This window comes from Cygnus olor, chromosome 7, assembly GCF_009769625.2.
Source record: "Cygnus olor isolate bCygOlo1 chromosome 7, bCygOlo1.pri.v2, whole genome shotgun sequence".
In the NCBI taxonomy this organism is placed as follows: Eukaryota; Metazoa; Chordata; class Aves; order Anseriformes; family Anatidae; genus Cygnus; species Cygnus olor.
The window spans coordinates 35,752,655-35,778,287 of record NC_049175.1 but is presented as its reverse complement, the minus strand read 5'-3'; the positions used below and the strand labels follow the sequence as shown (position 1 = coordinate 35,778,287).

Below are 25,633 nucleotides of genomic sequence, written 5' to 3'. Positions count from 1 at the left end.
TGACTGGCACACATGCGACTCCCAAAAACCCATGTCCATGTGCGCCGTGTTGACTTGAAGAGCACCGAAGGATGGCAGACAACCAGGGACTGTGGCAAAAGGCCATCAAACCAAAATATTGCAACACCTGTGAATATTTGTGTCTTCTGCGGAAAACTGTATCGTATCATAACGACATCCCTTTGGCATCATGTTGACTAGGAGGCAGCGATTTACTACACTTCACTTTTTCAGCAGCCATGGAGGCACAAGTGGGCACAATACCAGGAAGGTGTTTGATTTTAATGAACACGTTTGTAGATTGAGTGATTTCAAGTCAGCAATTTTCTTGCGAGTAACTATTCACAAGAAATTGCATATGAATTTAAATGGCTGCTTGCATCCAAGCAATAAAATAAATGGGATTACTATAAATATTGGATAAAATTACTACTTTGTATTAGTGCAGAGATTAGAAGTCCTATTTTATTGTGGTTCAAAAATTAATATGAAGCCGAAGCTGTACAAAAAAGAAACAAAGACAATGCACATGATAGTTATTAACACATTACTTGGGGAAAAGAGATTTCCTGTAGGCAATGGGAATATGTAAAGAAATTGTACGGTTGTGAAATAAAGTTGTGAAGGAAGCTTGGCTGGTTGGCTGGGCCGTACACTGCATGCAAGCTCCGCGTCATTGCGGCGCGGGGCACAGCTCACATACGATGTCCCCGAGGGCTGAGGGAGCAGGAGGCCACGGGCCTGGCCCTCGGGGGCTCACACGATCGCTCTTGCTCTAGCACCTCCTGTACCCAGGACACTTCTAACCCCTTTTTGAGGCACTGATGTGCTTCAGAATACACTAACGAGCTGCAGGCAGATAGCAGCCAGTAAGCCTCAGGCTGCAGTTGCTGGCTAGAGAAAAAAAAAAAAGGAAAAAACATATGTTCCCTGATACAGTGCTCTATCCAGAAAACTAGGATGGGACTCCAAAAAGTCCAGGATCTGGTGATCTGAAGAATGAGGCCCCTTTAAACCTGTTGTCAGTTCTCTCCAGACAGGGTCTAGAAGAGAATTTATGCTGTTGTAAAAGGGCAGAGCATGAAAAGCGAGGCTGTTACGGCAGAATTTGGCTACGTCGACAGAGCGTGCTTGCTTTATCATAAAACAAATTCAACAAATTGGAAAACTGAAATGCTGCGGCAAAAATAAGGTAACAAGCAGCGGCTGTTTACCCGTTTGTCCTGACAGAGCTCCAGTAGCGGCCTTTCTTTGTCCAGCTCACGGCCCGCTGGTCATCTGTCTTTTCCTCTCTTTCCATCACAGATCAGACACGCTCTCAGCAATGTCATCTCTTTGGCAACCGTTCTGTCCTCCCTTCCAACCTGCCCGAGGAGCCGCCAGACCTCCAGCAGGACCCAACACCCGCACCTCTCCTTCCCCGCTGCGCCAACCCCGTCCTTGTTGCAGGGGTGGAAACGTTCCCGTGAGCAATCGCAGTCCCTTTGCTGCTCTCCGGTGTAACGAGTGTCCTCTTGGCTTCGAGCTAAAGAAACACGGGGTAAGGAATACACAACATTTTAATGCCAACAATTTATTTCAAGTATTCCAGCGTGGTAGCGAGCCTCGTAGCAGGAAGAAAGGTAAAATTGTTTCCTGCTCTCTGGACAACGCCTGTAAAAACAAAAGACAGTAACGTATGATCACAGCACCAGAGAAAGGATTTCAAGGAGGAACATCTATACTCTTATTAAAGTATGTGACAGAATATAATCCTTCCCTTTCCTTCACTTAGAGAAAAGCTCTCAAAATATTTACAAGGCTTTCACATTTACTGATAAGTGCCCACTATACACTGGGTAGCAGCACAGTACATCAGTCTCTTTACCAACATGCTGGAACACAAATTGTGAATGTGCTGAAGAAATAAAATCAGAGGCAGCACAGCAAATAACAGACACAGACATCAGTTTTGTAACTGCAAATATATCTCAGATGAAAAATACAGGATAAATTCTTTAAAGCACATATAATTGGGAAAAAGCACGGGAATACATAACATCGCAGCAGTAGCTAATTTAATGACTTCAAAGATGTATTTGGCTAAGATTTTTACATTTGGAGTCTGAAACTATAAGTATCTGGGAATATATTTAAGTATTCAAGGCTACATATCTTTATAATTGTTACAGAAAATGCAATAAATGAAAGCCTGCTCTGCCAGCTCGTCTCTGTTTCCACCTCCAGGATTTGTTCTAAACATTACAAACCTTGAAGCAGATCAAAGCCACATTTTATTAAATTGAAAAAAATAAAATAAAAAATTGCAACAGTGGTGTTTTCTGTTTCATGCAAGACCAGAAGGTGTTTCCCCCCCCCCCTTCAATAAACTACACTGGACCACTCAACTTGCGGTATTCAATCATGAATAACATCAGCTTTTTGATGCCTAGAATTATTTATTTATTTATTTTAAAGTTTTGCACCAGTCATCTTTGGGCCATGGAAATGATACCCTCGGATGTCTTCAAAGTTTTAACGGAACAATGGCACTCAGCAGTTTCAGTAGCTGAAGTCACCAACACGTGGGGTTAAAGAAAAAAATGGGAAACAGCTCTATGCTTTCAAAGGTTGATTTTTTTTTTTTTACTTTGTTTTTGTTTTTTTTTTAACTTCTTACTTTACCAGGATGGACTACACTATTCTTTTCAAGCAGCCAAGAAGTTTAAGAAGCTGGTACAGCCACGTGCCCGAGCAGCCACACACAGCAAGTCTCACTTGGGCAAGGAGCTCTCACAGCAAGCTGAACATGACTTCTTCTCTCCCAGGATGAAGCACATTCAGCCACGAGCTCTTTGGGTGCCTGAGCACAAAACACAGTTGCATTATAATGATATTCGGGGGTAGCACAGATTGTGCCTGCGGATACCAGAACAAACACCAGCCAGCTCACTCAGATGGTGAAACTGAAGGATGCTCGTACAGGAGGCGATCATTTTAAAAACGGATTTTGCTCATCGCATTTGCACTGATACCAGTGTGGTGGCTGTGGGATCTTCTGCCTTTTTTTCTATCAACACACAGACTAGCAGTCACTGCTCCCGATAGCTGCTCACATGAAAGGATGCTGCTCTGGAGGGGCCGGAGGCAGCGCAATATTCCAGCTGTCACTCCAGGGCTTACCAATACCCTTCAACGTCAGAGCTCAGGAATCAATAACTATCTAGTGATGGAGTTCTCACTTGAGAAGATTTAGTCATTTTCTGGGAAGAAATCCAAGCGGCATTTGAAACGTGTTTGTTTTTCTTTCAACAGTGCTGTAAAAAAGATCAGAGCAATAGAAGAAAGAAGTCGGAAGATGTAACAGTACAAATCCACTGCACAGTGGCACCGGGAACAGACACACAAAAAATGTTGTGATCACATCCAAGTTTCCCAAACAGTTGTTGCTATAATTTTGCAGTTCAGTTGAGCTTTAAATTTTCATCTCCAGCTACAATAAAGTTCACGATGCCTTATCCGATTTCCCTCACCCAGTCCAAGAGGCGTAAGCAGATTCCTATTTCCATCACCGCTCAGAAAGCTGGCTGCAAGGCTACCAGAAAACAAAACAAACAAACAAACAAAAAAAAATCAATCTCTTTCTTAGTATTCTCTATTACATTTATAGCAAGTTGTTTCAATTACCTGTTATCCAGCTTAGAGGAGGCAGAGACAATTAATAATGCCTGGCCTGATCCTGCAATACTGTGCACACATGGAGCATTATCGACCCCCTTTTGGAGCCAAGAGCAGCTCAAGGACTTGCCATCTTAGCTGCTGTGCTCCTCCGCAATTAGATGTGGAAAAAGGGAAACTAAAAAGAACATAAAAGCTTTGTGTGATCTGCCAGGGGGCGCCTCAAAGGTGGAGTCTAAGGAAAATCGCAAATACCAGCGCACCTGCCAGCCAGCCACAACGTTAAATTCACTTGCCTTATAGCATTTTTCTAAACAAAAGGTTTTAACTAAATTTTATAAGCTGACAGTAACGGTCACTAAATGCTGAGGTTGCAATAGAACAGGAGCTGACCTGCAGTGGCTTCACCCTGACTTTTCCCCGGCTGTGCTGGGCACGGATGAGCGCACTGACCTGTGAGCCGCTCCGCTGGGGCTGCTGCAGCCGGGGGGTCCTCTGCCCAGAGAAAGCGTTTGCCACATAGAAAAAGAAATACCTATGAAATGTCATAAGCCACCACAGGAAAATGTCTTTGGGTTAGCTAAAGGAGGCTGCGTAGCCTGGCCAGAGGCCATTCACGTAGCCTTGGTTAGCAGGGGCACAGTCCGGATCAGCAGCAGGCTTGAACATTCAGTTTGCAAGTAAAAGCTTTCAGTTTATATTTTTTGTAGCAGATCTGGATGCCTGAAGCAAGCTAACTTGTACATAATTATAAATAAATACATATTCCACCTTTAAAAATGCAGGGCTCTATGCAATTTTATTCCACCTATCTCTGCTATCTGCATGACAGCGAATTGCCCTGACTTCTCTGTTCGACTGCTGTGCAGGACGGCGTCCTCACTGGTTGCAGCAGAGCTGGTAAGCTGCTGGTGGGGAAACATTTTATCTCAGCTGGAGGAAACCAATCTCTTCTCTTTTCTCTGAAGTGATGAGGCGTGTCATGTCAAACTACAATTTCCATGTGAGTGCCTGATCTGGAGTAAGGCACAAAAATATTGCCACTAGAGGAGAAAGCTCCTTGCATGAAGCTAGCCTGCCACGGGGACTCGGCCACTGCTCTGGTGAGCCCCTGGACCCATTAATACAATCCTTCAGATTTAGCAGGAGCAGGCACCACCACGTTGGCTGGTGATGGTTTTGCTCTGGAGGGGCTGTGAAATGCATAAGTGATGTGCAGAATACATGTTATGCGCTGTTTTTTTAGGTAGCTGTGAGGAGAAAAGATACAAGCGATTGTACCATCATAAAAGGATAGGTTAACTACAAGGTAACAAGAAAAGAAAAGGCAAATTATGGGCTTATTTGCAGGGCAATCCCCTGGCCTCAGGAGATTTTTGACAATTTGAGCCACAAAAATTTGAGCATAGTCACTGAAAAGTAAAGATAATTAACATTACATGGAAAGAAAGTACAGATCATCTCCTGCAGCTCTTAGTCTCTGTTATTTAGCATTTTTAAAGGCATAAATACTCAGCTCACTTGTATTTGGTTGAGTCTGCCAAAGGAAGACCACTGAGCAGCAGCTTAAAATGTCTTCCCTCAAATTTAGTACCACGACAAAGATTACTAGTTAAATGTATATTTTTTAAATGTATTTCATAGAGGGGGCAAGTGGCACAGCTGAATCAACGCAGAAACCCTTATAATGGTTATAAGGGTTCTCCCTTATAATGGGAGAAGTTTCCTGGGAGAGGACCAGCAGCACCTCCCTGTGCACGGAACCACACGGCAAGGAGAACGACTGGGTTAACAAACCCATAGCGGTGACCAGTCTGGTGAAGTTTACCCATATTTCTGAGGTTAAAATTTAACCGGAGGTCTGGAAGGAAAATGGAGACGGGTCTTTTGTTTCTTATTTGCTTAGGAGGGCTGAAATGCTTCCCTTTGGTCTTCAGTGCGTTAATCATATATGTGAGTGACTTCTTCTATGTACATAAGCTAAATTTGACTATATATAAAGTATATACATGATTTATAAACAAAATGTATAAATTCAGAAAAGTGATGACATCAGAAGTATCATTTAAATCCCATATAATGAGGTATATACACACAAGGCCGTATCATATGAAAGACCAGTTATACATCTCAGAAATAAAATGCAGTGATTTCAAATCTGGTTACCGCTTTAAACCTTTGAAACAAAAAATCCTAACACTAAAACAATTACAGCATTACTCGATTCCCGAACAGACATTTTCTCCTCCCAAGAAGTTCTTTGCCTTTTCAAATTCATAAAACTTTAATCTCTCATAATCTTTACCATGCAAAACAGTCGAGCTTCAGGAATACATCTCGAGAGGCTAGTATAGCAGCACTGTTAAAAGAGACTGCTTTCCAAAGGTTAGAGTCTATGATTTTATGAAAATTGAGGTGATTCAGGAGCACAGATTTAGAATATCATGTAATAATGATGTTATAATTAAAAAGAAATAAGAACTAATAGAATATTTTTACTTTATCCTGACAAGAGATATTAATTCAGGTTTCACACTTCACACAAACAAAACAGGAAACTGAATAGCCAGTTTACTTAAAATTCTAGAAATTGAGCTTCAATCTTATTACTAAACAAAGTATTTTCTGGTTGAAATCGTGTCATTGGTGTCTTTTTTTTTTTTTGTAAGTCAATTTGGGCAGAAATACCCTTCTTGCTCTGTAGCCCAGAGCAGATTTCCTTCAGTATTTCTTCCTTTACATACCCACTCCCACACTGAAATGAATCCCTATTTGAGGTATTTGTTTCCTCCCTGTAGAGCACTTAGGCTCACTAGCAAATAATGCATATTTCACGTCTGAGCTGAACAAGAGCTGAAGGCTGAAAGCCCCATTGGTAGAGTGCAATCAAAGATCATTACACATTTAAAGCAACTGATGCTTAGAGAAATTAACTGCAACTTAGCAGAGTCCAAACAAACAAAAACAAAAAGCAAAAACAAGGAAAAGGGAATAGTTATTTTGAGAAAATATATGGAATTTAATTAAGAATTAAAGCTTTTCCTTAGGAAATAACTCGTTGATACTACATAGAAACTCCTTACCCCAAAAAAGCCTGGAGCAACCCAGACTCTTTGCAAAGAGCATCAAGTATTTAAGAGGCCTCAGAAGAGAGCTGTTAAGCAAGCAGGGGATCTGGACAGAGGAGGAACATTTATCAATCCTCACCATAATAAATCAGAATCTATCCCTTGCTTTCAAAGTGGTCTAGATATAGAGCTAGCAAAAATTGCTTCTCAACTAGGTACCAGCCTTTCATGAGAAAAGGCAAGAACAATAGGGAAATATTGTTGGGAAATAAAAATCTGCCAGAAAGCAGCAGGAGAGCTGGGAGATGGAGACCTGCTCTCTCTGGGCTCCAGCAGAGCTCTGGAGATCGGGGATGTGAGCAGCTCGGCTGCCCTTGGTGCCTCTCGTGGGGCAAAGCCGCACCAGTAAGCCCAGTACGTCACCTGCTGATGGCAGCCCCGGTGGCAAATCCCTCCCGGCCTTTGTCAGGGGAGTTTGATTGCAGCCATGGCAACGCCTTTCCTCCAGACCAAAGTTCAATTATTTTACATTTTTATTACTGCTGCTGTTTGCTTAAAGTTTACCAGGATAGCGTTCAGCTAGCACGCAGAGCAGATTCCAGAGAGTAAAAGGAGAAAACCTCACGCTAAGCAGGGCCGAAAGGAAGAAAATCCCCTGAACCCGTGGAAAATTTCTGTCTGCCAAAATGCCGACCAGAGAAAAAAAACTCATGTTCGGAGCTGCTTTTTTAACCAGTGTTTTATCTTTCGTGATCGTTTGTGCCGTTCTCGGAACCCAGAGATGGATCAGCAGCACAGTCGACTTTTCCCGAACAAACGGCACCATTTCGGTGACCGTCACCTACGGACTTTTCAGCGGCACCTGTGCCCAGACCTTCCAAGCCGGAGTTCAGGTTTCAGACTCTACTTTCCAAGGTAAGTGGTGCAATGCCTGGCGATGGAGGCCGGGGGGCTGGTGGCACAGGGGCACCGTAGGAGCAGCCCGGCCTTCCTGCACCCGCGTGGGGAGGGAACGCATCGAGGGAACGCAGGAATACCTACAGACCAGCTCAGGGATTTAAGTGATGTAAAATCAGACCCTGAAACTGCAGATAAATACGGAAGCATTCTTGCCGATAGCACCTTCTGATTATCTGTGACCTTAACCTATGCCTCCAAACAAGTTAAAAAATACAGGGTAGGAACTCCGTGTGAAATAGATTTTAATTTTCAGAAGCTCTAAGTGAAGAATAGGAAAGCAACACTCTATTAGCATTTCATTAAAGGATTACAAACCTAATTTGGTTTCCTCTAAATTTCATTATGTTAAATTAATTGTTTGATTTAAAACATTTTGCCACCTACGATCAAATTAGCATCATTTTAATAGAAGGAGGTTCTGAGAGGAACTGCTTAAGGGAGAAGAACTAGACATGTAAAACTAATTTAGACAGATATGGTGTTTATACTTGTGTTTGACCTAAACTTTAACGAAAGTATTCCTTTTATTTCTTCCTTCAAGACCACCCCATTCCAGTTCCAAGTGATATTATTAAACTGAAGCATTTAATATTTTCAAAATGTATACTTGCTCATGTCTTTTTAAAAATAATAGTCTATGAAGTATGTGATACAACATAGCTCGTCATCTTTTATAAGGCCTTGCTTCCCCCACCCAAGGCATAGTTTTCAGGTGACTCCTCATCATCATGACTTTCCAAAAATATCCAGGATAAGATTTTGAATCCAGGCTATTAGAATAGCACTTCAGAAAAAAAAAAAAGATTCAAATTAAATGTTATCTTTTGTTGATATGTAACACGGCTTTTTTGTGCGACTACAGTTCTTGGTATTTATCCCCAGTGGTAAAATTCTTACCAGAAGGAGAAAAATTAAAATGGTTAAATAATTAAATAGATACAAAGAGAACAGAACAATTGAGGGACTAAGGAGGAGAGATGCTACACGGGAATAAAATAAAGGTAAAAAAATAAGAGGAAATGTAGAAGGGGGCTTACCTAGTGTGACCTTTGAGAAAGTAATGACAGAAGCATAAAAATCCTAGTATGAGGAACAAAACATGAGAAAAAGCAAAAGAGAAACAAGAAGTGATGCATACCAAACACAAACCGCAGACTTGATTCTGATTTCACACAGTTCAGCAAAGTTGCATTTATGCACAAGTAGCTCTGTCTATGGTAATGCAAGTATTCAAAAAGCCCAAAGGTAGATAAGCCTGGACACTTCTGCAAGGTTCAAGGATTTGCACCCATTTTCTATATCTTTGCTATCATACTGGGTTCAAAGCAGTAATGCCCATACACACCTCTGAAAGTGAAAAAAGGCAGTCAAAAGAAACCTTACTACAAGAGTATATCAGATAGTTTTGAAATATGAGATGTACTTTAAGAATTTTTTTCTTTTTTTTTGGTAGGATGTAGTCCATCACTACAATCGAATAAACCATGTAGCCAGAGCACAGCAGATCTAAGCCTATGAAAGGTTCCCATCTCCCAGCTCTTTCCCACTGTATTTAGTACAGAAATTGTATCTGTAAAACAGGCACCCCAATTACCACAGTGACAGAGCTATACCATGCAAGCCAATTGACATTGTAACAATCAAATTGTAATGAAAAAACTGAGTATAGCAGTGTTCCTAGTAAAGCATATAGTGAATATTGAGATCACTGCCTAACAAATGTAAAATCACAAGTCATTCGAGCCAATGTATTTACAGTCATATCAGAATAATCAAAGTAATTTTTAGAAAAGCAAATATACATTTATAAAAATAGTTTATAGATGATTATATCTCCTCATGCCAGTTGGATCTAGCCCCAGACTGTGCTCCATGCAGGCAGGCTCTTGCTGATTTTAATAGGGTGCCATGTGAAAACAGGAGTCCACCCATGCAGAGCTGATGGCAGGGCGAGGATGCAGTCTGGCAGGAATTCGGGGCACGTGTCTTGCCTTTCCCTGCACAGGAACTAACACCACCAAATCCCAGGGTCTGGGCACGAGCACCCTATATATTTTAACCACAGTTAATAACAAGCATCAGTAAAGGATTCAATTCTTGGCATGGTCTACGTGCATTCAGTTGTTGGTGGTGATTTTTTCTCCAGATTTAATTTTTTGTGCTCTTCGTTTAGGAAATGTCATCGCAATTCTCACTTATAAGCCATTTATAGATGAACAAATCAAGTGAGCTTCAGGAATTGCTAGTTGTTTTCAACAGCTGCGGAAAGAAATGCTTCATCCGTAGTCTAAATGCGGATTTGCCCGCATCCTTCCCCAGTTCAGTCAGGCATAGCTTCAAGATAAAATAAACTCAAAATTAATTCTTAGGCTCTACGCTAGGTATGATTGCCACATTTTGTATTAAGTAGGATTCCAAGCATTCCGGAAACAGGAGAAATACTTCACAGAACTGCATGCATACATGCTATTTTTGAATTGAAATAGCCAGGTTGTCCTAAGACAGTAGGATGTCCTTTAGTAAATGGATTGCCTGTACTATGGAAAAACAAATTGCCATGATTTCTCCACTCTGACATCTCAAGCAGCAGCAGGCAGCGTTATGAACACCCTTATACAGCACAGCATGAACTGGCACTCAGCAAGCGTGCCCTGATGAGGTCTCTGGGTGTTTTCCAGATGGCACTTTCATATTTGGGTGTAAATCAAGGAGAATGAATGGAAGACACAAAATAAATATTGAAGAGTAATTCAAAGAAGATAAGTTGGCTATCTAGACTACTTGTTAGCAACCATCCAGGTTGGCTACAGTAAAAGACCATATGAAAGCAGATTATCAACAAAGACAACAACATTGTTTTCAAAAACCACACAATGAAAATAAATTTTTGAGCATAAAGATGAAAGACAAAAAAAGGAGTACAGATTCCACAAGTATACAGTGCCTGGACTGTGTGGCCAGGGCAGACCCTTTAACAGACTGCCACAAGCGATCTTAACAGAGGAAGAAAATGACACAGCTGCTTCAGAGGCCCTGGGGATGAGCAGCATGATCTGGCCAAACGTAGATATTATTAAGTAACGTCACTCCTTAGAGCCTTCATTAGCCTCTCTAGTCATTTGTCTCCGAAAGATACAACCCATTCACGTAAAAGGTTGCAAAAGGCCTTTTACAGCTGTGCTCATTTCCAAGTCAAACACATAAAAACGGTGAGCAAGGTGCAGGGAGCGGCACACCCGGGGAGCCTGTCAAGTCAGGGGTCAGCTGGGCATCAGCAACCAGCGAAACAACAGCACCCAAGGAAGTCTCGGAAATTCACTACAGCAGAGGGGAATCGATTCATTTTCTATCTCCTAAAAAAAAAAGTTTCCATCAGTCTCCAGGTGACCTCATGAAAAGTAAAAAAGTTAAACTTTCTTTTTTTTTTAATGAGCAATTCATTCTGTATGATAAGTGATCACAGACCAGTGAAAGCTGCCAAATTTACACTGCTTCAAAAAGGCTTTAAGGCTGGCTTGAAGCCTTTAAGCCATTCACGCATAGGTCACTAAAAGCTTGGGAAATTGAATCTGACCACGCGAGAGTTACAGATGAAAAAAATAAAAAATGATACAGGAAAATAAGGAGAGATGGTTGAGGCAAAAATCTCTGCTTTCATTCTGGAATTAGGTTATTTTGCACTCATGCAAAGGTTATCCAGTTGTGGGTTATTATAGATCACATTCAAGTAGATCAACTACTGTAGAGTCCTCTAGTTCGTTTTATTTCGAAAAAAATCTGCCACCACAAAAACAACATTTTATTTAAAACCTTTAGAAGTCCTGAGCTGTTGCAAGCATGCCTGCAACAAGTGGAATCTGGCAAAATTACATCTCTTAAATTGCAGCTCATTGTCAGGGATGAATGAGATCAATGAGGGGGTGCCATAGATGTAGCCAGTCAACTCTGGAGATGTTCTGAGTGATAAAATTAAGTGAGGCTGCCAGAGGGAAATTATCCACACCTGCCTGGTTCAGCTCCAGACCTATTCCTTGAGGTAGGCAATACCCCAGCAGTGAGGCTGCTTCAGCACAAGCACACGGTGCAGCTGGTGTTGTGCTCACCTCCATTTAATTGAGTGATGTCCCCTGAATGCCTCTTTCCTATTCTTCTAGGAGAATTGCTTAAATTTGCATCTGATTTCCATAACACATCCTTACCTGCCATTTGCTCAAACAGAAATTAACTTCTAAGAATAAAATGGTAAATGAGATAGAAGCTCTCCTTTTAATTTATTTCCAATAGCTCTTCTTTTTGTTCTGAGTATTTATTTTCTTTTTATGTGCTTGTTATGTTTTTGTTATTTTCGCTGCTATGATTTCTCCAATTTATATGCTAGATGAATACTGCAGTAAAGGCTTTGTATTAAAAGCAGCATAGAAGGGAAGTTTTCCTGTACATGGCTGCCTATCACAATGCCTTTTGAATAGAGCATGAAAACACTGATGTCAAACTTGTTATAGGTTAAGGCAGCCACAGGCACATTATAGATGCCTATTCAATCTTTAAATTGAAAGGAAAATAATATATTTCAATGCAGCTATACTGCAATTACACTTTGAGTATATTGCACCCATATTTGTGTCCCTTATTATCAGCAGCATACCAAATAACTAGGAGGATTTAGGCAAAAACAATAAAAACGGTTACAGTCCTGGAGGGAGTGACGACTGTACGTGCTGCGTGCCTATGGCCAGCCATGCATACAAATACAGAAACTGCCCTGGAACAGCCTGCACATGGAAAGTGCAACAAGCTGCAGCACGAGGCAGAGGAGCCAGGATGCTCGATGCTAAGGTGTGCAGCAGCTTCTCTTCACCCTCGTGGGGGAGCAGGGCCCTGGATGCGCCCGTCCTCCACAGATAACAAAAGGCAGGAGCTGCTCTTTTTTAAAAAAAAAAAAAAGAATCAAGGAGGCATTCTCCCCACCCATTTATTTTCTGTGGGGCATGGCAAGAGACAGATCCAGCCGGGGTATGAAGAGCAGCTCAATGGCCAGCCATACCTCATCCATCCACGGGCGGCCACGCTCAGGCACATTTGTCCTACAAACACACCTGACCCTGCCAAGCTAACAGCTTTACTGGACTTGTAGAAGCTGTTCCATTTGTCAGATTTATTCCACTTGAGGGGACTGCTGCTACATTAAAAGGAAATAATCTACAGTTAGAGCCAAGTTTTAAATCAGGCATTTGTAGAAGTCACCAGACACCTGGGGGATGATGGGCAGGAACAGCTAGTTTCCTCATCAGGCTTACCATAAAATTTCTGTCAAGCTTTGTCAAGATGAAATATTCTCAGAAATATTAGGGAAGAGAAGTTTGCTACCCAGCCCACTGCCCATGAAGTTTGTGTGCCAGCAGGATTAGCAGATGCACTTATTTCAGATGAAGATACCTTCACCCCACTGCAGCTTTGGGTTCATGCACTGTGCCAAACCTACTGCTCCTGCTACAGCTGGGTCTCTACAGCTCAGCCACTTCTCTGCTTATTAGTTTTTAATTACAACCAGCTATGTAGCAGTAAACCCTTAGCTTGCTGGGCACATTTAAACACCCCAGGCACTGAATCTGTCCTCCCCTTGGTGAGGCTGGGCACCCACCACTGAGCCGCTCTCTTTCAGTTGCAGAAACGCTGAACAGCACCAGAACGAAAGGCATCAACATCACGATTATCGTGCTTCTGGTCCTCAGTTTACTGAGCTCCCTTCTGAGCTCAGGGTTTACATTCACCAACGCTGTGAGCAATCCCTACCAGACGTTTCTGGGACCCATTGGAGTCTATACCTGGAACGCCATAGGCGGTGAGTAACGTGTCCTGTATTGAACACTTTCTGCATGCTCTACAGATTAATACTATATCCTCATTGATTCCAAGGTTAAGAAATATATATTTAAAAAAAGAAACACTTGAAAATGTGTTCTGTTCAGCTGGTTTTGTTTTTTAACCATATCTGCTGGGTTATCTTAAAGCTATATTTTACATACTGGTAAAATAGCATTACTGTAAGCGATGGTATCAGCCAGCAGGAAGCTGGATTCACTGGTAGCAAAATGCATGAGGTGATGCTACTGCACCTGTTGGGGTGTCACATCATTGCAAACACGATGCGCGTCAAGGAGAACAGAGTAAGCTGACAAACACAATGTTAAGCCAGAACAGAATTGTGTCCACGTATGTGACTACGTGGAATTTGTAACCTCTTAAAGACTCTATGCCACTGTTTTATGGTATTTATAGCGTAACTGTTCCTGGGTTACCTGCATTCCAAATTAGGCCTCTAAGGTCTAATCTGTGGGATGGATAATAGCTTCACTTCTGAAAAATGTGTTGAATCAAACACATCTAAACCAGCATTAACATCAAAGGGGAGGTGGTTAGAAGGGCAGAGTCACGGCAAAATTTATCTCCCTCTCTAAAAACACTTGCAGAGATCAAAATAAGTTTTAACATTCCCTAAGCAGAAAAAATGGTAGAGATGCTGAGCTGTCAGAGCCATGAACTCTGCCAAACAGCTCCCTGGAGGTGCAGGCTCTCATTCAACCAGCAGGCTTGCATCTGGCTTCTCCTAATGCACCTTGCTACACTCTTCATCTTGCCACGGTAATGACTGCAGCTCTCACACTCGATTTGTCTCGAGAGGATTACGCTTTCCTCTAATACTAGGTTAGCACTGAGGAAAAAATCCTTTTAAGACATCTGATTATGGGGTCCTTCAGCACAGGTCCCTCAGGCACGCTCCAGGTCTGCGTGCCCACCTCACCTGCAGACAGCTCGGCAGCTGGGTTGCGCACCACGCGCTGGTCCCCAAAGCCCTCAGCGCTCTGCCTTGGCCAGAATCTGACCTCAGGGAAAAGGGAATCATATTCAGGGATAAGAACAGCCTTAATTGTAGCAAGTACAGGTGTGAAAGCCACCCTACTCCAGCTGTGACTAATGCAGCAAGCATATAAATATCGATGCTGGACCAGCTGGGGATGTCTTGAAACAGTTAAAAAAAAAAAGAGCAAAAGCCTAAATTACACCATTACTCAACTTTTGGGACAACCAGATTGGTGTCTCATTGCAGAAAAAGGCCCAGCTACCATTACGTAGCGTGGATCTGCAAGAATTGACCTGAAATGAAAGAGCTTGCCAAACGAAATATTAGTGAGAAAGTAAACCCACACATTGAGGATTGTGGTTACTTTTTACAGCCCTCCAAGTGCAATGACCTGGAAGTGTATCCTACCGTGGGCATATTTTTTTGAAAAATCACGCATCATTTGATATGTATCTAGAAGAATCTTAATCTTGCACCAGATGGCCTGACATTCCAGTGTCCTCCTTGCAAAAACCTGAACCTCTGTGAGCAGGAGAACTGGCAGGGTGGTGCATCTGGAGGGAAGGAATAGAAATATTTTCACCAGTGTACAGAGATTGTACCTCTGCTAGCACTATGAAAGCAAATAAGTAAAAACATTATTTGGCTAAGTATATCAAAGTAACTGAACTCCATCTATATTAAGGCAACTGTAGGAAATGGATACAGATCCAAGACATCTCATTTTGGCTCATCACAGTAGTTGAATAATTTGGGTAGGAAAGAACCTCAAGTCTCCAAGTCTAAGCTCTTGCTCAAAGCTGTGTCAACACTGAACTCAGGCCAGGTTACTCAAGGTCTTATCCAGTTGTTATACCACATATTCCATGAATTTGCATTCATATCAAGTAGGCAACCTGCAAATCACCCAAGGGGTGAATATATTATATGCATCAGCACCAAATGCAATGGGGGAAAAAAAAAAAAGGACTTTACATAGCCTTATCTAAAGATAGTCAATAAGAATCCATTCATTTTAGCAGAAGATAGTTTCCAATGTCAAAACATCCACCCTACTAGATGGTACAAAAGTTCTTTAAATGCTCTCAGGTTTTATTAACAGAAAATATTACTCTCATTTGTTCTAGTCCTGACATTCTAACCAACTTAAGTTGAATCCTTCCAAGTAGCAATTTATATAGGTACTTAATACAAATATTTATAACACAAATAATATTACATTTCCACCTCTAACATTTGCATTTATATTTTCTAGGGTTCTTCACGCTTGTGGTCATGATACTTTTTGCCGTGAACGTACAAGGCAACGACCTGTCTGTAGAGCTGGCCACCAAATGTGCTTCTATTCAATCAAATCATATCAAATCTAAACACAATTACGATTATTCCTACTGGATCCTGCTGCTTCACATTCTTTTTAGCTGTGGTACTATAGTCATCATTTGTTTCTACAGCTGCGCAAGGTATTCTAAGAAGAAAGAACAGGAAAGACCAATTGAAAATGCATCAAAAGACGTCATTCTCTTCTAAGGATATCACTGAAAAGAGGGTGTAAAAGAAAGTCTGACTATTTAATGTGGACAATCACGACCAATAATTTATGTACAAATTGAAGGTATGTGTATAGCTCAATTAACAAAATAGCCAGTTGCACCTTCAAAGCAGATTGATTATACCTTACAATGTTAGACGTTATAAGCAAACATGCTGCCTAGACACCCCGAGCAGAAACACCAGAAATGCCTGATGCCAGCGTCAGCCATCGGGCTGGGACTTGAGGCACCATACAGGGATTTTTTTTATTTTTATTTTTTAATTTTGCTGGAGGGATCGCTGCAAATGCACCTCTAGAGGGGAAGGGGCAGCGGCACGAAGAGCTGCCGGCCACTGCAAGCCTGAGGGGCCTTTGCAGCCATGGCCAGCCCTGGAGAGCCGCAGCATGAGGGCTTGGGGGCAGCTCGCTTCTTCATGTGCTGCCTCTGCCTGTCTGAAAGCCACGTTTGTGCCAGCCCTGCTGCCGCACAGCACGGAGCGGGTCTTCCCACCTCCTGCTTTTGGGATCTTCCGGGCCACAGGACAGAGCTGCCCTGACTGCCTTGGCTGCACCAACACCAGTGCGTTGTGAATGCAGCTCTGCTTCGCCCTTTGGGTCCAAAGGTGAAGATCAAAGAGACTGGATTGCGTTTGCTCTCTGGGACCTCAGGGGCAGAAGCAGCGCGAATGAGGAATGCTGGAGATAAGTGCTCACACAGTATTGGTGCTTCATCCAGCCTGCAATTCTTGCTGCTATCCATTCCCTGCTCCAGGACCTTCTCCTGCAGTCCTTACTACACTTTCCTGGCAAACAGGGGTGGGCTTGCAGCCCCCTTTCCACCTGGACAAGCCTGTTCACCACCAGTCACTGCACACCAAACCCCACAGGGGTGCGGCACCGACCCCTGGCCAGGCTCAGCTCGCTCAGAGCCCAGCTGGGGAGGCACAGAGCTGCAGTAGTGAGAGGACTGGCAACAGCCTAAACAAGACAGCAGAGCAGCCCTGTATCTAAGTTCTTCGTCTATAGAAACCTTAGCAGAACCTGATTGCAGTCTATTCATAGACATTTGATAACACAACCATAAAGTCCCATAAAGCCGCACCTGCGTTGGGTGGGGCTGGCTGCTCTCCCACAAGCTGTGTTAGGCTGTCATTTTGCCCCCATGGAAATGCCAAATAATGGGCTTTATTAGTGATTTATGGACAACTTTCTCATCCCTATGTACAGCGTAACTGGTATATAATGCCTACACAACCATACATAACAGCAGAGCTACGCAGGAGGGGTGCACTCCAATCTATGCCAAAGGAAATTTAGCAGACGAGAGCGACCTTTCCCTGGGCAGGGACACAGGGAGCACACTGCCGGGTGAAATCACTCTCAGCACACATGTTCCTGGAGATGAGCACAGTGCAGAGCAGTCAGCGCCTTCTGCTCCTTTGCTCCATACCTCTGCAGCTACAAGAACAAGTTTTTATTGCACCTTTTTCCTTTACAATAGCATTTTCACAGTCACGCTTGGTGTCTGTCCTATGATGCAAGAGATATTCATAAAGGAAAAAATAGCATCTCTGACGAGAGTACGAGAAGATACAAGAGGCGACTTCTCACTATTTATGTCAAAAAATAAAGCTTCAGGATTAAAGTGCCGTATACTTTTTGCAGCTGTGCTCTTTCAAAGGAATCAAAGCAGAGTGTCTGTTTTGTAAGCATTTGACTAAAAGTAAGATGAGGCAGAGTGGCGGGGGTATAAAAGAGGGTTTCTAAGACTCGAGGAGTGGGATGGGTCAATGCAATAAGCGATGTTATCTCCTCTCCACTGCTGACAAGAACCAGGCCTAGAACTGCTTTTCACTGCTGTAAACATTTCAGTTAAAACCTCAGATATTTTGCACCCGCGAGCTAAACTGGCGGGAAGTCAAACATTTGCCAGTTTTGCTTTGGCTGCAAAAATTTTCACACAGTTCCAGCACCCATCTGTCACCGTTGCGCTACGCCAGCATCCATCACGCAGCACAACTACGCTCGTATCAGGCACTGGCTTGGAGAGAAATGAAGTTGTAGCAGAGTAGTGTCGGAGGGGAGGAGGCTCCTGCTCTGACGAGGAGTGGCTCACCATTGCTTCGGTGCTTCTGTCATACTGAGGTGCTGTCCGCAATGGAAGAAATGGGAAACCAGAAGTGATTCTTTTAGCAAGCGTTCCCATTTCTGGGTGCCTGCTTGAACTTGGTGCTGAGGAGGAGGCACAAACCATGCGGGTCACAGCACAGGTGAGCTCACCCAGCACAGCTGCAAGAGGCAGCAGGTGATGGATGCAGAAAAGCACTGCAAACTTCTTTCTGTTTCCCCAGAGATGCACTGACAACCCTGTAAGGCAGCAGTGAGGTGCTGGGCTGAATGGGGGCTGTGCAGGATGCTGAGGCATGAGGAGAAGTGCTCCTGTTTCTAAAGAGGCCACAAATGTCAGCTGTTGGGTAAACTGCCTGGATTTGAAAGCACCTGCTCCAAGATAAATTACAAAATATGAGCCCTTGGGAATAAAGTTGCTTGTGAGAAGAGAGCAGAGCACACAGCTCTGCATGGAGGACTGACCCTCAGCACACATACTCGTGAGGAAAAAGCAAGAAGTCAAACAGCTTAGGTATCCACTTCCTGCATCAGAGTTTAGTAAGAGGAGATTATGCATGTCCTTACAGCCCACTGCTACCAGATAAAGGAAAGAAAAAGAAAAAAGAATGCAACAAACCAACCTCGTGTTTTGCTTTTAGGATATCAGAAAGGAACTGGTCTGGCTCCTGCCACCCAGCCAGCCTTTGAAATGAATGGAGCTGCATTCAGCGCATTTCTCCTCCTAATGAGAACAAATCCTGACAGTTTACCCTTAGGTAAAAAAAAAAAAAAAAAAGGCAAAAAGCTTGCACTGTCAGCTTGATGCACTCCTGAAAGAAAAAAAAAAAATCAAGCTCCCATCTTATCTAAAACCAGGGTAATTTTACCCATTCATCACTCACCAGCAGTTGAGGCCAGGAGCAGTGTCTGGCCAGGCCCTGGAAAGGCTCAGGGATGGGGCTGGGCAGGGCTCCGGGTGGTGCTGAGCACAATGCCAGGCACACCCAGCACCACGCCTGCCACCAGCGGGATCCTGCGACCCACCGCAGCTCATGGAAGCCGTGCCAGGAGCATGGCAGCTGGAGAGGAAGGAGGCGAGGAGCATCCAGCGAGGCCTCTGCCCCTCCTCTGACAGGCATAGCAGGTCCCTTTGCCTTCTTTATGTGCCCAAGCAGAAATCCACAGCAGCCCCTTGCCCCTCCATCCCCACCAGATACTCTGATACCCTCATGTCCGTGCAGTAGCAGTGGCTAAATGAGTCACCCGGGTGCTTCTGCTACAGTGGTCACAACCAAAACACCTAACAGGTATCAAAATAGCCAGATACAACGTTATCTGGTCAGGAGTTCCCACTTCAGAGGCTGTTTCCTATTTACCCGAGATCTGTTTTAGCTCTGTGGTTCACTTGAAAAGTTTCAACTTGCATAACAGTTGCACCAAGCTCAGCAACTGCAGAAATGCTGAAAAGCAGCAGCTTTTCCTTTGAAAACGTGGAAGATCCACGATACCCAGTAAATTGTCAGTTACCTTAATGATTAGCAGCAGCTGAAAACATTTAACAGCACACACCACAAACCTCACAGCAGGCAAACGTAATAATTTTTGATGTCGGAATATCTACTTGACAACATGGCAGAAGCTAGTTAACTTCACAATTATAGAAAAAAAGAGCCAGCACGGCTTTGCTGTTAGCCACAGGCAAAGCAGCTCAGTCAATAAAACCAATTCCTGTCCCCCAGGAGCAATTCTGCTAAAGAGTCATCCGGCTCACGCTATTTAAAAATCTCTGCTCGTGGGAGAGCTGCCAGAATTAACAATCAATGTTCTAAATCAAGCGCAGCATCGCCGACGCGGTAATGATTTTTATTATAGAAATATCAGAGAATTAAAAATAAATCTCTCCCCCAGCCCTGGGGCCGTACAGCAGGTCTGGACAGAGGAGCCTGAAGCCAGCACAGGACGAGCAGCAGCGTGCCCCAGGGATGTTGGCTTTTGCCAAAGTGACAGGGGGCAAAGCACACGACCACAGCTTTTCCTCTGAGCATCCCTTCTCCGAGGGAAGTCTCTGTGACAGCTTCTCAAACATAGGCCAGCTCAAAGCATTTTTGCATGAAAACATACAGGAGAGCTTTAGACTGACACTGATACAAGCATTTTATCCTTGTGGTAACACATATCAAACACCAGGTTGCAGTGCCTGGCGGGGTGTGAAGTCCCTCTGGAGGGGCGCTCTGCTGCAGAAACCCCAGAGAAATCCCCTCGTGGGATACATACTGCAAGGACACAAATCTTTTACCTGGATCAAATTTAAGTGTCCTTTTTCTGGATTTTTTTTTTTTTCCATCAGTGCTTCGAGATCAGCTCTCCTCTCTGCTCCTTTACCTTTTAAAAGCACTCTTGATCAGCATTACACCTTTGATGAGGGCCTCTCAAGTTATCCTTCGGGGAGGACACTGTGGCACCCCTCGCATCACAGCGCAGCAGTGCTGGGGACAGGAGGAAGGACCTGGCAGGTGCAAGCACCTCAGGTGGGTAACAGAGACCTTTTCAAAATGAGATCAGCGTCGAAACACAGCTCAAAGGAAGGAAACCTGCTTAAAAACAGGCTCTGGACAGGCAGTGAGACTGAGACCTTCCTGCCCTTCGCAGCGCTCCCCACGAGGGGCACGGCTCCCAGCAGAGCCCAGCCAGCTGCCCACTGCTTTGGGGGCTGTGATGAACAAACTGCAAATCCTCGAACACAGACATGGCAAGGAACTCACTTTTCTAGGCGACAGGCTGTATGTGGTGGTGACAAACATTTCTACGAGCAGTCCTGACACACACTGTTAGGGGAGTGAGCCTCCCAGCATCACCAGGACGCTGCTGGAGCTGCACATCTGCAGTGGTCAAACTGCACCAAACCACAGGCCTGCTGGTAATATGCATTTTTTTTTTTTAAAGGAATCATCACCCAAAATTAGTGTGAACAGACACATGAGCTGTCTATACTGGGTAAAGTAGTCTAATCTAGATTTGTCATTATTCCACATCAGAGTCACAGACTTCTAGCTGCACGCAGCATGAAGGGTGCCTCTCCCCCTGCAACACACCTAATTTCTGCCAAAAGATACATATCACTGGACAGCACTAAGCAGCAGCTGTGGTACTTTTCCATGATACGAGCATGTTACACTTACACTGAGATTTTTATCTCGATACGCATCTCAGCTAACACACAGTTCTCCTTTGAGATGGGCACCATAAATGACTGAGTGGGTATACAACAGCCCATCAAAACACAGCCACATATTTACAAGCTTTTATTCTAAATATCCTAATCCCCAGATGTGCCAGAAATAATATAGTTGACCATCGCAGAGCTCATACTTTTAAATATTACCATTCAAATTCTGCAATTTATGCCAAAAAAAAAAACAACCAACTTCTCTTATAGGAAAAGGGTCTGAAAAGCAAGGGAAACGAAGCCCACAAAAACAGCATTCTCTGCAATAATCCCGGACACAGAGAGTTATCTTTTCCTGTCCAGCCTGTCCTCTCAGGCAGCTGGGCTCTGCTCCTGTGCCTTGCAGGAGACCTTTGGCAGGGGACCGGGGGCTGCCCTCAGCTGCCCACCGAGGACCTTCCCCGCTCTTCGCCTCGGAAACCATGAGAGGGCAGCAGCCTCCTTCCGAGGAGGAAATACCTGCCTTTTTTTTTCCCCCTTTCTGCTTTGTTTTTGTCTTTGTGTGTACATTTCACATGTACACTCCGAGACAAGAAAACAACAGGAAAGCGTTCCCCAAATGGCACATTGGTTTTAGGTGCTCTGCTCAACCACCCCACAGATCTGCAGGCACCCTGGAAACAATCACAACAGGTATAGCATAGACTGATGGCTTGCATATACAGGACCCCTGGAAAAAGTTTTCTTGGCTACCTACCGATATTAGAAGAGATAATTACCAAAACAACCAAAAAAAAAACAACAAGACAACAAACAACGATGCACATGAGCCTGGGAAGCAATACAAAGCCTCTCAATCAGAGCTGATAGTGTGAATTCTGCAGAGCTAACAAAGCTATTGATTAATGATGGTTGGAAATATAGAGTCAAAGAGAAAATAGGATTTCATACGGTCCCAGTCCTCAAACTATGGTTAAAAATAGTGTTTTGCAGAGATTGCCAAGAGAATGTTCATTTATATTTCTTGACAGCGTCCTAAATAAGAATAAAACAATATTGCTCAAAACTATTTTCCAAATACTTATAGTTACCTTGTGGGTATAGGGAAGAGAAGACATCCATGACCACAGGTGGGGTGGCTCTCCCCTTCCTCATCTTAGACTTTTAAGAAAATTATGCATAGTGGAGTTGTATTATGCTGCCACTTGCATGCACTTTCTAGTGATGAAGTAAACCTTTCTGATGAAGAAATATCTGCTTTTCTTGGATTAGAAAAAAATCAAGGATGTTTAATTTCCAATTTTTTTTAGAACTTTTCTGAAACTACCCCAAATCACAAGATTATGAGTGGGAAAGATGGCCAGCCCTTAGCCCCTGTTCTTTGTTTTGGTTTTGCATGTGATTAAAAGGCCAACTTAAAAAAAAAAGTTATAATTTTAAATTTTTCTAACTTTTCTGACCAACTCCAGAATTCTGATGGATTTTGCTAACGATTAGACATGCTGTGTGTATATATTTTTCACATCATACATATTTTTTGTGAAGTATTTAAAGGAAAAATTTACCCTAAAACATATTTGAGGTAATTTTTCAACACTGTTTTGATATACTTAAAAATGTGGTTTAACTACTGTTACATTTAAGTCAAGTATTCCTTATTCAAAAAATAAAAATATCCTGGGGTGCCTACGCTTCCCCAGGTGCTGAGGATTTGAGTGGTCTCTGCAGAGCAGCACTTCTGCAGCAAAATATGTGCTGTCCCTTCTCCTTTCAGTGTTGGAAACCCTGCAGTGGTGATCAAACCAACTCTAAACAGTATTTGGACCATTTATTTTCATGCACATTTTTTCATGTTAAGGATCAGATTCGCCTTCCATTGCTCATCTCCCAGTGCTCCCATCTGTCTGGTGGGACTATTTGAGAAGTTACTATTTGAGAAGTGTCATTCAGTGCAGAGAACCCAAAGTGACAGGAAACACCGACTACTGCGGATCAGGGCAGTACATCAATGTGCTGGTGCTCAGTCTGTCTACAGCCCCAAGGTAACTGTCACTGCTAATAAAACCACTCAAAGATGGATGATATCCTAATTATAGGAGCTTCAAAGAAAATCACTAATTATAACAAAACTACAGCTTAATTTCCTAAGGTCTTTGGGGTTTAACATACACATTGCCTTCTCCTGCCCATGCTCTACTTATGTGCAGTTTCTGGCCTTCCTTCTCCATCTAAAGACTCCATTTATGAAATGCCATTGGCAAGGAGAAAACAAAAGCATTTAATGTAATGTGCCAAGAAATCATGGGTTCGTATTTCATCACACCTCCCCCCCCCAAAAATTTAGTAAATCTGGTGAATTTCTTCATTGCACCACTGCCAAATGCTTCAGCAGAAACTGTTTTAACAGTGGCTTTTGACAGCAGTTTCCCAGCTAGCATAGACTACATGTACAGGTTAGATATGCTCCCTCTCAAAAAAGAGAAAGGATGCATTACTGGAACAGGTTCAGAGAAAGGCAACGAGGGTTGGAAAGCATTCTTGCCTGACCGGTGACTAAGGCAGCAGGCGTGCAGCGGGGCTGGCTGGGCCTCCAGCCCAGCACCACGGTGCTGTACCAGTGCACAAGCTGCCAGCTGGGGCTGACAACCACAACCCATGCCCACGTTTAGACACCCTACTGGTGTAGGCTGGAGCACTAAGTGGAAAACAGAGTAAAGTATAGGACCAAAAGTCTAGACGTGGTGTAAAGTCTAGGTGTAAATGGTGTAAAATCTGGAAGCCTGTCCCCTTATGAGCAAGGCCCAACACACTATCTCATGGGACAGATAGGAAACGTTCTTGCAGCCAAAGCTGAAGATCAATGCCAGCTGGTGGCTTCACCAGCAGTTCCCAGGTAGGGAGTACGCCCAGAGAAGTTAAAACCTGGATTTGTTCTGCTAAGGGGGCTAGAGACAAGCACCAGGACCTCATTCTCAGTCTGCTTTGGTGCCTGAATGAGCTGTGGGGTCAGCAACACACATGGATGACACAGGGCACGGGGGGGGGGGGGGGGGCAGGGGTGCCCCTCTAATGGCCCCTGTCCTGGTGGGAGCCTCCCACCACCACATTAGCCTCAGCACTGCCATAGCTCCACTACTCACACCTGCTAGCACTTTGAACCGCCTTTTCAAAAAGGCCTCTTCCCAAATCTGTGACTTTATTCTTTGTGACACAAACACATTAAAGCAGTGGCTGAAGTCTTCCTTTCCCAGGGGGAGCTGCTGGGTCTGGCTGGGGAAAAGAGTTCTGCTGATTTTATATAAAGCAATTGGAAATAGGAAAGAATAGGAACTTTCATTGTCCTTAGCGGGCTTTGAATGAAGTTGTGAACAAATTAACATGACGATAACATGGGTCTCTTAATGTTTACCCTGCAAGCAAAAAGTGACAGGGATCAAGATATCCTCACTAATCTTATCTTCCTTTCCCCACCTCCACTTAAAAATAACATGGATTAGAGAGACCCAAGAGCAGTTTTTTCTTTAACTACCAAGTTCTTGAGAGCATTTGTGCATCTCTCTCTGTGTGTGTGTGTGTGTGTTGGGGAGGGAGGGAGCTACTTTAAAACCTACATTAAAGTCATCTAACAGTACTGAAAATCAAGCACTTTGCACACGTCAAATTGTTACTGCAACACTGATACACTACTGAATAAAAATGCTCAAGAACTTAAGCACAGCAATAAGTAAATTGATTATAGCTGTGCCATGTTTAGAAAACCTCAAAGTTATGGGCATTGCAAATTAACCATAGTCAAGACTTTCAGTAATACTTGCATATAACTACTGTTATCAGAACTAGATATTGTAAATACATTACTATTAGCCAACACTAATACATTAGACTTATTGTTTAGAAGACTTATTTGTTAGTAGACTTATACGTTTAGAAGATCACAGGATGACCACGCTCAGAGGTGATCCACATGAAGCTCAGATGAGCTCTTCAGGACATGCTGTCATATTAAATTTTGCCTGCATTATAGCTCAGGAATACCTGGGCAGAAGGTGTTTGCAGACACCGTAGCCCACCCTTGTAGGAGCCCTGGGACTGCACCCCAAAAAAAGGCGTGAATTTTGAAAATAGCCAGCAGAGGCGTTGCACCAGAACTTAGCAGCAAAATCAAGAGAATATTCTGCTTGTACAATTAGTTAAAAATGTTTATTTTCTGCTACAGGCAAGCTACAGACTTAATGCTGATTCTCCCAATAATTATTAATTTTCCCTATTTTACATCA

At 43.3% G+C, this 25,633-nt stretch overlaps 1 protein-coding gene and 1 long non-coding RNA gene across 4 annotated transcripts in view; one reads left to right on the top strand and one right to left on the bottom strand.

Annotated features, from left to right (window-relative positions):
- Positions 1–397: 397 nt before the first annotated feature.
- Positions 398–25,633, bottom strand: part of LOC121072875 — a 42,446-nt gene continuing 17,210 nt past the window's right edge. For 2 of the 3 annotated variants that reach the window (XR_005821419.1, XR_005821420.1), the window contains 2 exons: positions 8,824–9,032; positions 1,665–3,574 (listed from right to left, as the gene is read on the bottom strand). This is a non-coding gene — a long non-coding RNA (uncharacterized LOC121072875). The other variant, XR_005821421.1, reaches the window with a different exon arrangement.
- Positions 5,639–16,130, top strand: CLRN3 (clarin 3). Its single transcript, XM_040563063.1, has 3 exons — positions 5,639–7,640; positions 13,348–13,527; positions 15,803–16,130. The coding sequence occupies exons 1-3, from the start codon at positions 7,412–7,414 to the stop codon at positions 16,075–16,077; spliced, it is 684 nt and encodes a 227-aa protein (XP_040418997.1). The 5' UTR covers positions 5,639–7,411; the 3' UTR covers positions 16,078–16,130.

Coding starts and splice junctions, on each gene's coding strand:
- CLRN3 (XM_040563063.1), top strand. CDS start 7,412: ATGCCGACCAGAGAAAAAAAACTCATGTTCGGAGCTGCTTTTTTAACC. Junction 7,641..13,347: donor TTCAGACTCTACTTTCCAAG/GTAAGTGGTGCA, acceptor GCTCTCTTTCAG/TTGCAGAAACGCTGAACAGC. Junction 13,528..15,802: donor TACCTGGAACGCCATAGGCG/GTGAGTAACGTG, acceptor TATATTTTCTAG/GGTTCTTCACGCTTGTGGTC.